The sequence below is a fragment of the Budorcas taxicolor genome, chromosome 1 (assembly GCF_023091745.1).
Source record: "Budorcas taxicolor isolate Tak-1 chromosome 1, Takin1.1, whole genome shotgun sequence".
NCBI classification, from domain to species: domain Eukaryota; kingdom Metazoa; phylum Chordata; class Mammalia; order Artiodactyla; family Bovidae; genus Budorcas; species Budorcas taxicolor.
In genome coordinates, this window is record NC_068910.1 from 44,037,631 (window position 1) to 44,050,991 (window position 13,361).

General features: G+C 47.6%; 1 protein-coding gene across 1 annotated transcript in view; it reads right to left on the reverse strand.

Moving 5' to 3' along the window:
• Nucleotides 1–5,149: 5,149 nt before the first annotated feature.
• KIF15 (kinesin family member 15) overlaps nt 5,150–13,361 on the reverse strand; it is a 63,510-nt gene continuing 55,298 nt past the window's right edge. Inside the window, exon 35 of the mRNA XM_052642525.1 lies at nt 5,150–5,308. Coding sequence (XP_052498485.1) covers nt 5,150–5,308 — 159 coding nt within the window. The remainder of the gene's footprint in view (nt 5,309–13,361) is intronic.

Below are 13,361 nucleotides of genomic sequence, written 5' to 3' on the forward strand. Positions count from 1 at the left end.
ATCTGAACCTTTGAAAGTGAAGTTGAGCAAAAATATCTGCCTTCTTCAAGTCCCACTTTCATCCTTCCTCCTTGCTACTGTACTTCTGAACCCTTAATTACCACCTTTTGAAAAAAGATAGGATGAGGGCAATTTTCAGATTCACTCAAACATTTCTTTGAATTTTGTGTTTCCTGAATATGGGAAAAGTAATTGTGAAACATCATGGCTTATAGCCTTTGGAATTTATTTGACATCATGAAAAGTAATCAAGTGAGTAGAATTAACCTTTAGCCTCACAAATTCCTCAATAAACTGACATGTGACAATGAAAAAGAAAACAACAAAAAACCAAGGGATGCCAAGGGTTGCTAGCAACACCGCAAGAGAGGAATGAAACAGATTCTCCTCTGGAGCCCTCAGTCTTGACAACACCCTGACTTTGAACCTCCAGTCTCCAGAACTGTGCAAGAATAAATTTGTTGTTTTAAGCCATCCAGTCGTTGCAGTAGCCCTGGGGAACACATACATATTGTTGATGAATAAATCAATCTAGAAAACAAATGGAAAATTTTGGTAGAGCCATAATTGAGGATTTATAATGTGGTTAAAACATCTCAGAAAGCTGAGAACTGTTCTACCTGTTAAAAGTCAAGGCACAGTTATATGATTTTGAAGAGGGCTGTACATCAAACGATGTATTATTGACAGTTTAGATAACCGAGAACTAAACACCATGTGATCCCTTATGAAATCAAAATGGAATATTATTTCAAGGAGTTGTCTTCCTGATGATAGAATATTGCCTTTTATGGTTGAGCAGCCATTTATGTCAATGGGGAAGGTTTGGCTGCCGTACAATGCAGAATCAGGGCAAAAGATGTCAAAGAACAAAGATTTGTTTATTTTATTTTTCTTGTCTTGCTATAAAATGTGACTTTTATTTCAGGAGGTGATAAGATTCACGTTTCTTTATTGCCAGCCTCACTGCACTATGTTCTCCCACCTCTAGGGCAGTCAGTGTCTGTATGTGACCTTACACTGAATTTTTGTTCGTTTCTCATTTCTGTCTCTTGGGGATTTACCAGTATTATCTGTTGAGAATTCAACCATGCATCAGTTTTCTATTTTTTTATTTATTATTTTTGCTGCATCAGGATGTAGTTGCAGCACATAAGGTCTTCCTGTGACATACAGGATCTTTCATTTTGGTGCAGGGACTCCAGAGCTCATGGGTTCACTAGTTGTGGCGCACAGGGTTAGCTGCCCCACAGCATGTGGGATCTTAGTTCTCTGACCCTGGTTCGAACTAACATCCCCAACATTGGAAGGTGGATTTTTAACCACTGGACCACTAGAGAAGTCCCTGCATTAATTTTCTAATTTTTTTTTTTCTGCAGCATGACTGAGGTATAATTTACAAACTATAAAATTAACCTATAGTGCAGGTAGTTTCATTTTTAGCAGTTTTATGGAGTTGTACAAGCAGCTCCAAAAACCAGATTTACAACGTTTCCATAATATCCCGAAGTTTCCTTTTGCCCATACAGAAATTCCCACTCCCACCTCCATGCAACCAATTATTTGCTTTCTGTCACTTTTATGGACATTCACATAAATAGAATCATATGTGTTCTTTTGGGTCCCTCTTCTTCCACTTATTATTTTTTTCCCCCAAGGTTCATGCATATTGTAGTATATGTTTTTTTTTTTTTAAATCTTACTGTTTATCATGTGTAGACACTGTTCAATATCATTAGTCTTTAGGAAAATATAAGTGACACACTACTTCACACCTGAGAAGATGACTACAGTAAAAACCTGACAATAACAAGTGTGGGTGAAGATGTGGAGAAACTGGAACACCCTACTGGTGGAAACATAAAGAAGCACAGTCGAACGGTACATTCAGAAAACAGGCAGGATCTCTGAAAGTTAAACACACACTCACCAGATGACCCAGCGATTTCACCTCTAGGTATCTCAAGAGATGTGAAACGTATTTTCACACCAAGACTTACATGGAAGGATTTATAGCAGCATTATTCTTAGTAGCTTCCAACTGCCAACAGTTCAACTTATAACTGAGCAGGACTCTAAAGGGCCTTCCGAGGATAGACGCTTCCTCTGCTTTAGCTCCTCCCTAAGTACCTAGATAATAGGATCTGATGGCATATTTCCTGAGGTGCTTTATAGATGCCAAACCCCCTGCTAAATGGAAGGAATTAATGACCATGAGTGCATAGCCCCCGACCTTCTGGCATCTAAGGATTGATAATGTGATGTGATAGGACCCTGTTACCTCACTATCAGTCAATCAGAGTTCCATTCAGTGAGTTGCTCAGTTGAGTCTGACTCTTTGCGACCCCATGAACCGCAGCACGCCAGGCCTCCCTGTCCATCACCAATTCCTGGAGTTTACCCAAACTCACGTCCATTGAGTCGGTGATGCCATCCAACCATCTCACCCTCTGTTGTCCCCTTCTCCTCCTGCCCTCAATCCTTCCCAGCATCAGGGTCTTTTCAAATGAGTCAGCTCTTCGCATGAGGCGGCCAAAGTACTGGAGTTTCAGCTTTAGCATCATTCCTTCCAATGATCACCCAGCACTGATCTCCATTAGGATGGACTGGTTGGATCACCTTGCAGTACAAGGGACTCTCAACAGTCTTCTCCAACACCACAGTTCAAAAGCATCAATTCTTCAGTGCTCAGCTTTCTTAATAGTCCAACTCTCACATCCATACATGACTACAGGAAAAACCATAGCATCAACTAGATGGACCTTTGTTGGTAAAGTCATGTCTCTGGTTTTTAATATGCTGTCTAGGTTGGTCGTAACTTTCCTTCCAAGTGTCATGCCTGAAGTCCGATTTCCCAAAACTGAGGGACTAAGACATCCACAGCAATGCAAACGCACAAAGGGGTTTATTGCTAGCTCGAGCTAGGGCTCAGGTCTTATCCAGCGCAGTGGAGTCTTGAGAGCCCCGAGCTCTGAATCACATTTACTTTTATACAGATGGTTCTTTGTTCTTGTAACAGCATAGCTGATTGGCTAAACCATACGCGCCCACGGGACTTTTAAACCTGGCATCCCCATCTGGACTGGCGCGGGTGGGGTTTTCCTGATTGGCTCAGGCTGGGGCTATGGGGATTTCTTCTGATTGGTCAAGCTACACTGCCTGTGGGAGTTTCCAGTGCCTCAGCTTTCCTAGAGACTAAAACTCAGACCTTAGCCTGCCCCTTAGAGCCTATCTTGGCTCCAGTTTGGTCCTAACATTACCCCCTGTCTTTTGATCATATAGAGGAATCTTCCTCTTTATTTTGGGACAAGGCCTGATATAGTTGCCTGAGTACGAATAGCTGGACGGTATTGATACGCTGTTTTACAAAGGTTACAAGCTTATTTAGGATACGTGGGCCAAAGGTGAGTATTAATAATAGCACTATGAGAGGGCCCACCAGGGTGGAAATCAGCATTGTCAACCACGGAGACTGTTGGAACCAGGATTCAAACCATCCCTGCTGGGCCTCTCGCTCTCTTTCTCGTTGGGCTAGCCCCTCCCTCACTCTGGCCATAGATTCTCTTACTACCCCGGTGTGGTCTGCGTAAAAACAACATTCTTCTCCCAGAGCCACGCAGATTCCCCCTTGTTGTAGGAAAATCAGATCTAACCCCCTTTGATTTTGTAGGACAACCTCGGACAGGGAAGTTAGTGATTTTTCTAGGTCACTAATTGATTCTTCTATCCGTGTAATGTCTTCATCTACAGCTGCCTGCAAGGAAGTGAACCCTTGACCTTGGAGAGACAGGGCAGCTATCCCGGTTCCTGCTCCAGCAATCCCAAGACTGAACATGGTTGCTAATGTGATGGCCGTGATGGGCTCTCTCTTAACTCTGTTCCCTCCCAACTGATTTGTTGTCTCCCCAGCCCAATAGTTCTACATAACTTCTTCAGGGTGATATAAGATTTTGGGCATTACAGCCACCAATACACAAAACTCTTTACTCTGATTAAAAACTGATGCATGTAAACACGGAGTCAGCCCGGGTATGTGAACAGACCCACCACCTACCTGCCTCAGGCACAATCCATTTTGTTTTATCTAATCTTGTGAGATTGGCCGTTTGGGCACACAAGGGAGTTTTTTAAGGTGAAACTTTACTTAAGCAAAGTCCCCTTCCCAAAACTTCTCTCATAGTGAGACCGACCCTACGTTCTCCCCAGTGACATTGAGGTGGATCTGTGCTGTTGGACAGGTTGTAAGAAACATTTAAGCCTATTGCTTCATAAAAGGGAGGGTACAGAGTACAACAGAGCCAACAGGAGTTAGCTGCATTTGTGTTAGACTGATTTAAGGTTGTAAAGGCTGCCTTAACTAGAGTCCATAATGGGTCTGACGTTTTTGAGTCAGGGATGGGGGGTCGAGGAGCCGGGGGCCTCTGTCTCATTGTTCTGGTTCCCTGGTCGGGAGACAAAGGGCATAGGGCTCAGTGTTGTAGCCCTCTGAGTCGGGTATGCCTTAGTTACTTTCTGTGGGCCTGGATTCTCGACCCGATTAGGGCCTACACTTTGGGTCCGGATGGGTTCCACTGTCTGGCTAATAACTAAAATCCCTCCAGGGTATGGGCCGGGCCACCTGACGTTGAGCTGGAAACCCCAAGATAGCCCGGAAACCCAAGACCTCTCCTGCTTAGCTGACTCCTGATCGAACATTATTTTCACCTGATCAATCTTGTGCCAGGGTGTGTTCAGGGCTCTGCCTTTGATTATGTCTAGGGGATCGGGCAGGGAATAGACAAACAAAAAGTTGACCAAGTCCCGGTTCCCTACCTCCCATTTCGCTGCCCTGTCAGTGGAGGTCACACAGCTCCAAGACTTACAGAAATAATGTTGTAGGCCCCCACAAGTCCCCCAGTTGTTTTTCACGTGTCCAGGGCATGCCCAGAATCCGTAGTCCCTCAGCCATGTTCCCTCCCAACCACTGTCGATCAGTTTCCCCAGGCTAAAGTACAGATCCAGCCACCAAGTGTTGGGGGCTGAATTCCGGTGGTCGAATTGAGTACCTCCCAAGTCAGTCTGTTCCAAAGTGTCCAGGTGATTTTGGCAGGCTGGTGCGGGTTGTGGCTGGCTGTCCCAGGAATATAGAAGTAGGCCACTATCAGGAGGATCAAAGCGATTCGTCCGGGAGCTGCTGACGGATGAGCTTCAATTTTAGAGGATTTAAGAGATGTGGTGTCACCTTCCATTCTTCTTGGGCTGCCTCTTGTTCGTCTGGAGTGGCACGGCGTACGTGGTTACAGTGCACCAAGGGCCCAATGCTGTCGACCTTCAAGGCAGTGGGGGTAGTAAGAAGAACAACATAAGAGCCCTTCCACCTGGGTTCTAATGTTTTGGACTGATGTCGTTTGACCCAAACCCAGTCCCCCGGACCAATGTTGTGTGAAGGGATTGCCCCCTTCTCTTGGCCTTCATGGATTTCTTTGACCAAAGTCCAGATGTGCACATGCACCTTGCTTAAAGCCAGTATAGCTTCTTGGAACTGCCGCAACGAAGGAGGCGGCTTGATTTTTCCCTCAAAGGTAGGGCATACGGGAGGGGGACCCCCATAAACAATTTCAAAGGGGGTCAGGTTCAACTTGTAGGGTGTATTACGCGCTCGGAAGGGAGCGAAGGGAAGGAGAGTCACCCAGTCCCCACCAGTCTCTATTGCCAGTTTTGCCAAAGTTTCTTTTAGAGTCCGATTCATTCTTTCTACCTGCCCTGAGCTTTGGGGATTGTATTCGCAATGAAGTTTCCACTTGGTCCCCAGGGCTGAGGCCAGTCCCTGAACAATTTGACTCACAAAAGCAGGTCCGTTATCAGAGCCAATAGTTACCGGCAGCCCAAACCTAGGCACTATCTCCTCTAGGAGCTTTTTAGCCACCATTACTGCTGCTTCCCTCTTAGTGGGGTATGCCTCCACCCACCCAGAGAAAGTATCAACCAGAACAGGTAACGGTACCCATACTTGCCTGGCCTTACCTCCGTAAAATCTATCTCCCACTGTTGTCCTGGCCTCTCTCCCCGGTACCTTATACCCGTATGCTGTCCTTTTCCTGGTCTCATCATCTGGCACGCCTTGCAGGCACGGACTATGTCTTGTATAGTTTCCTTTTGTCGGGGAAACCGCAGACGCGCTGTCTGTAGAAGTGCTAGAGTCTTTTTCTCCCCTAGATGGGTGGTCTGATGTAGGTGCGTGCAAAGGTGTCGACCCAAGTCAGCCGGAAGCAACAGGTTGTCATCTTGGTCCCGATGCCATCCGTCTCCGCTCACAGGTCGTTTGGTATTTTCTTGAATCCAATTCAGATCAGAGGAGGAGTACTCGCGGGCCGGGGGCAGGGTTCCCATTCCCAGGGGTAGCAATCCCACAGTCAGTATGTTGGCTTTGCAGTCTCTGACGGCTGCCTCGCGAGCTGCCACACCAGCGGCACGGTTGCCTCGAGCCTTGATATCCTCTCCTTTTTGGTGCCCTGGGACATGTACTATGGACACTGCTTGAGGCCGGTGGACTGCTGCTAGGAGTCTGCGGATCTCAGGTAAGGTTTTAACTTCCTTTCCCTCTGCTGTCAAAACCCCCTGCTCTTTATATACTGGGCCCTGAATATGCACTGTGCAAAATGCATACCGGCTGTCGGTATAAATGGTGACCTTTTTTCCTTCCGCCCTTTCCAGTGCCTGTATCAAGGCTATTAATTCTGCTTTTTGAGCGGATGTTCCAGGGGGCAGAGCTTCAGCCTAGATAACCCTTCCTGAGTCATCAACAATTGCTGCCCCTGCCCTTCTCTGTCCGTCTCTCATAAAATTACTTCCATCTGTAAACCACACTAGTTCACTGTCTTTTAAGGGCACGTCTTTTAGGTCTTTCCGTATGGCCGCCACATCTGCCAATATCTCACCACAATTGTGGAGGGGGCCGTCTTTCTCCGGGACGGGCAGGAGAGTGGCCAGGTTCAGGAAGCAGGGTGTCTGAAAGTGTATCCGGGGGGTATCCAGCAGCAAGGCCTGGTAATGGGTCAAGCGGGCATTGGAGATCCACTTACCCAGTGGCTGCTTGAGAATCCCTTCAATGGCATGGGGAGTGTGGACCAGGAGCCGCTGTCCATAGGTTAACTTGTCGGCATCATGGACCAGGAGAGCAGTGGCTGCGATGATTCGGAGGCAGGGTGGCCACCCAGCGGCCACCGGGTCCAGTCTTTTTGAGAGGTAGGCTACGGGTCGCCTCCAAGGCCCCCATTGTTGTGTCAGGACTCCCTTTCCTATTCCCTGTTTTTCATCCACAAACAGTTGAAAAGGCTTAGATGGGTGAGGGAGAGCAAGGGCCGGGGCTTCTAGCAGAGCCTGCCGGAGTTCTTGAAATGCCTGTCTCATTGGCTCTGTCCAAGTCCAGTTTTTACTCTCCCTACTTCCTTCATATAGTGGCCGGGCCTTTTCGGCGAACCCCAGGATCCACAGCCTGCAGTACCCAACAGTCCCAAGAAACTCTCTCACCTGGTGGGGAATTGCAAAATAGTCTCCTTCATGGCCTGTGTTAGCCATCTCCGCCCCTGCTTTATCTTATACCCTAAGTAAGTGACCTCCTGTCTAGCTATTTGGGCTTTTTTCACACTAGCCCTGTATCCTAATGTCCCCAGTCTGGAGGAGGTCATCTGTTGCCTCTAGGCATGCCCCCTGGGTAGTAGCAGCCAACATAAGGTCATCCACATACTGCAACAGCACATCAGGGTGATCAGCCCAGTACTCACGGAGGTCTTCGCCCAAGGCCTCGTTGAACAACGTTGGTGAATTTTTGAATCCCTGTGGGAGGCGAGTCCAGGTTAGCTGTCCTGTGGTTTGGCTGTCCTCGTCGGCCCATTCAAAAGCAAAGATCTCTTGGCTTTTAGGGGCGAGAGGCAAACCGAGAAAAGCATCTTTCAGATCCAGAACTGTGTACCAGACACAGTCCGGCGGCAGGCCACTCAAAAGAGTGTACGGATTGGGGACCATGGGATGAATGTCACTCACCCGCTTGTTGACCTCACGAACATCCTGGACTGGCCTAAAATCCATTCCCCCAGGCTTTCTCACCAATAGTAGGGGGGTATTCCATGGGGATCGACACCTTCTGAGAATTCCTGCCTTCAGGAGCCGTTGTATGTGTGGCGCGACTCCTCGTCGAGCCTCCTGACTCATGGGGTATTGCTTCACCAGTATAGGGGTGGCATCCGCTTTCAGTTCAACAATATTGGGGGGGCTCTCTGTTTCGCTAGTCCTACCCCTGCCGTTTCTGCCCAGGCCAAAGGATATTTTTGAATCCAAGGTTGCACAGTAGGGTCCACAGCAGCCGGGTGTGTGTGTGTGTGTGTGTGTGTGTGTGTGTGTGTGTGTGTGGTCCTGGCTGGTACAGTTGGTATTCGTTTTCCAGTGCGAGGGGCAGGACGTGAACTGGATGTCCGGTCCCATCCGTAACCGATATCCTCCCGTGGGTGAAGTGGATCTGCGCACTGACCTTGGATGACAGATCCCTTCCTAGCAAGGGTGCTGGGCACTCCAGTATCACTAGAAAGGAGTGAGACACTCACTGGGTCCCTAAGTCCACCTGACATTTAGGAGTCCAGCAATATCGTTTTGTCCCAGTGGCTCCTTATACCCAGCTAGTCTTTTTGGACATCGGTCCCTCTTTGCGACTGAGGACTGAGTACTGGGCTCCCATATCTACCATGAAGCTGACCAGTTTCCCCTCCACATAAATAGTTACCCAGGACTCGGGAAGGGGTGCCGAGTCTTGACTCCCCTAATCACTATTTTCTCCTGCATATAAAACGTGGGCTCCCGGGGAGGGTGTCTCTCTCCTGGGCGGTCCCCCGACTCCGTTTCTTTTAGGACACTCATTCTTCCAATGTCCCTGCTCTCTGCAATATGCACATTGGTCCTTCTTCAGCACCTGCCTGGCTGGTCTCCCTTTATCCTTTAACCTGGTGTCCTTAGTTCCCTGGGGATCAGGCCCCTGTCTGGTCCCCGCCAAGAGAATCTGAGCCAGTTCTCTCTGATTCTTCCGGTTCTCTTCGGCTCTGTATTTCCTTTCTTCCTGTCTGATCCGTTCCTCCCTCTCCTCGGGAGTCTCCCTATTATTAAAAACCCTTTCTGCCGCCCTCACTAGGTCTTGTATTGATTGCTCCCCTAGCCTATTTTCTGCAACTCTCTCCTGATGTCTGGGGCTGCCTGATTCACAAATGCTAGTAGAACGGCCACGCGTGATTCATCAGCCTGTGGGTCCATGGGGGTGTATTGTCTGGAAGTTTCCATTAACCTCTCTAGGAAGGCTGCCGGGCTCTCGGTTCCTGTCTAACCAAATTTACCTTGACCAAATTCATTGGTTTCCTGGCGGCTGCTCGCAGGCCAACCATAAGAGTCTGGCGGTACACTCGGAGACACTCCCTACCTTCAGTGCGCTTGAAATCCCAGTGGGGTCACATCAGTGGAAATCCCTCATCAATCAAATTAGGCTGCATGGTGGGTCTTCCATCTACCCCTGGAACGTTTTTCTATGCTTCCGACAGAATCTGTTCGCGTTCTTCTGTGGTGAAGAGCACCTGTAACAGCTGCTGACAATCATCCCAAGTGGGGCTATGAGTGAATAGGATAGATTCTAGAAGGTCAATGAGGCCCTGGGGTTTTTCTGAGAACGAAGGGGTCTGAGTTTTCCAATTATACAGATCACTAGTGGAAAAGGGCCAGTATTGGTATGTTCGTTCTCTGTCCGAGCGGGACGGCCCTGCCCGAACGGGGAACACCCGGACTGTTGAGGTGGGGGCCTCTGGGTCACCATCGTCTGCCAAGCCAAGGACCCCCCTGGTCCTTCCTCGAATCCCTTGAGCAGGGCCCCCTTCCTGGTTTGGGGCCGAAGGTTCAGTGCCTCTTTGTGTTCCTCTGGAAGATATCTGCAGTACCTGAGCGAGTAAAGGCGGTTGTACATAGGGAGGTGGGGAGAGATCGGTTTCCAGGTCAATTAGGTTAGGATATAGTGAGGATTCCTGGAATACTGGCTTTGCCCGGCCATCGCGATCTTTATGATCTTCCCCTTTAGATGCCTCCACAACAAATACCTGTGGAATTGATGAACTGGGGAAGGGGGAATGAAGGGTTTCAGCCAGGCTGGTGGATTTTCCACCAGATCCTGCCAGACTAAGACGCAGGGTGTCTGGTCCGGATGTCCAGAAGGGCTGGGAGCGAGCACCTTTTCCTTAACAGCTTGGATGGTAGGCAGGCTAAAAGTCCCCTCTGGCGGCCATCCGACATTAAGAAAGGGCCATTCAGAAGAGCAAAAAGTTATCAACCTGCTCTTTTTCACCAATAATGCTAAGTTTTGTGCCCTAGATTTGAAATCAGAAAAGTGGTTAGTCATGATGGATAACGGAGTAGAAGCTCCCTGACCCATAATCACAGGGTCAATTACAGGAAACAAAAGGAACACACCGAGAGCAGAGACAATGCCGGCACACACAAAGATGCGACAACTGGAGGACAAACAGACGTCGGCGGAGAACACAACACTAGGTTTCCTTTGGGCCCCCTGAGTTTTCTTGCCTCCTAAAGTTACCTTACTGAAGGGCGTCCACTGCCCACCAGATTTGGGATCGAGGGAGAAGCACTCTCCCTCTTCCCTGCAAAGCCAGCTGCCTTCCAGTGCGTCTGCTGGGCCTCGGCCTTACGCTAGCTAGGGCGACTAACCCACCCCTGACCAGACCTGACACCGGCGTTCGGATACCTTTCCTCTAAGTGAGGATACCCCTTCTGCCAGGAGGGAGTTATTCTTCCCAGCTAAAGGGATCCCGGACGAGCCCCCAAATGTTATGCCCAAAGTCCGATTTCCCAAAACTGAGAGAATAAGACATCCACAGCAATGCAAACGCACAAAGGGGTTTATTGCTAGCTCGAGCTAGGGCTCAGGTCTCATCCAGCGCAGTGGAGTCTTGACGAGAGCCCCGAGCTCTGAATCATATTTACTTTTATACAGATGGTTCTTTGTTCCTGTAACAGCATAGTTGATTGGCTAAACCGTAGGCACCCACAGGACTTTTAAACCTCGGATCCCCATCTGGACTGGCGTGGGCGGGGTTTTCCTGATTGGCTCAGGCTGGGGCTACAGGGATTTCTTCTGATTGGTCGAGCTATACTGCCTGCGGGAGTTCCCAGTGCCTCAGCTTTCCTAGAGACTAAAACTCAGACTTTAGCCTGCCCCTTAGAGCCTATCTTGGCTCCAGTTTGGTCCTAACACAAGGAGTAAGCGTCTTTTAATTTCATGGCTGCAGTCACCATCTGCAGTGATTTTGGAGCCCCCCAAAATAAAGTCAGCCACTGTTTCCCCATTGATTTGCCATGAAGTGATGGGACCAGATGCCATGATCTTCGTTTTCTGAATGTTGAGCTTTAAGCCAGCTTTTTCACTCTCCTCTTTCACTTTCATCAAGAGGCTTTTTAGTTCCTCTTCACTTTCTGCCATAAGGGTGGTGTCCTCTGCATATCTGAGGTTATTGATATTTCTCCTGGCAATCTTAATTCCAGCTTGTGCTTCCTCCAGCCCAGCGTTTCTCGTGATGTACTCTGCAAAGAAGTTAAATAAGCAGGGTGACAATATACAGCCTTGACATGCTCCTTTTCCTATTTGGAACCAGTCTTTTGTTCCATGTCCAGTTCTAACTGTTGCTTCCTGACCTGCATATAGGTTTCTCAAGAGGCAGGTCAGGAGGTCTGGTATTCTCATCTCTTTCAGAATGTTCCAGTTTATTGTGATCCACACAGTCAAAGGCTTTGGCATAAGTCAATGAAGCAGATATAGATGTTTTTCTGGAACTCTCTTGCTTTTTCGATGATCCAGTGGATGTTGGCAATTTGATCTCTGGTTCCTCTGCCTTTTCTAAAGCCAATCAGAGAATGGGGCACAAACTGGCCACAAACCCTGGGACACCTCTCCCTCACCTTACCTTTAAAAATGCTTTGCTGAAATCTGTAGAGGAGTTGGTGCCCTGCAATGAACCCTACACCTTTCTTCACCACAACCTGGTGTCAGTGGATTGGCTTTACTGCATACGGAGATGTGGGTGAGCTAACCCAAGTTTGGTCTGGTAACAAAATGTCTGCTGAGAGGTAAGTAAATAAAATGTGGCTTGTCTACAAAACGGAACATTCAGTTCAGTTCAGTCCAGTCCCTCAGTCATGTCTGACTCTGCGACCCCATGAATCACAGCATGCCAGGCCTCCCTGTCCATCACCAACTCCCGGAGTTTACTCAAACTCATGTCCATCGAGTCGGTTACTCCCAATAAATAAAAAGTGCTGATACACAGAAGTTCTTTAAGGGTGTTACAGAGTCCAAGCTTGTTCTGCTCGCTGCATGACAGACTAAGTAACCAAGAGATGATGTGTTGAGGCAAGGAATATGACTATTTAGAAAGCCAGCAGACTGAGATGATGGTAGACTAATGTCTCAAAGCAACCATCTTATCAGGGTCTGGATGCCAGGTTTTTTTTATAGAACAGAGAGTGGGGGAGGTGAAGAAGTAAAGTTAAAAGGCCATTATTCTGGCAAATATCTCCTGGAATGGCCAGCCCTGGATGTGTTAATTCCTTCCTTTCTGTAGTCATCCACAGGTAGACAAGATCCTGAACGAAGGCATTTTGGTTTAACATTCAGGCCAGAGGGACAGGGTTCTCTGAGGCAGGCTGTTATGCATGGACAATATCCTTTCAGTGAACAAAACTAACGGGAAGCAAAGGTTAAAGTGAAAGAAACAGATCCAACATGGAGTCAATTCTTCCCTGTAATGAGGGCAGGGTTTCTGTTGGCTTTGATCACTGATGACCAGTGCCTGGCATATAGTAGCTGCTCAGTAAGTATATATACTCATTAAGTATATGATGAATGAACACTATAAATTACATTATTAAAATGTATATTTTAAAAGTATTTTATTATATTTTTAAAAAGGCCATATTTACAGTAACAAAAAAGGCTCCTGAGAACACTTCAAGGAATATAAAAATAATCTATATTAACAAGTTTGCTATCCATACACACTGCGAGTCACTAACTTCACTGGAAGTTTTGAAACCCCTGTATATTGTTGGAGTTTCTGATGCAAGACTCAAAGGAGATTATGGCAGTATAGAAGGAAAAAATTAATCTGGCCAACATCCCTGTTTCCCTGTAAAGCCTCAGTTACAGGCTTTTATTTTAAAAAGGAAAAGGTTTTCCAATATTTACAGGTGACTTAAAAGGTTTGAAATGGCAGCCTCTAACTGCAGACTGCCAGTTGCCACAGGTATTTACAGATGCAGTGTTCAGAAACTTGAGGGTCAGCCAC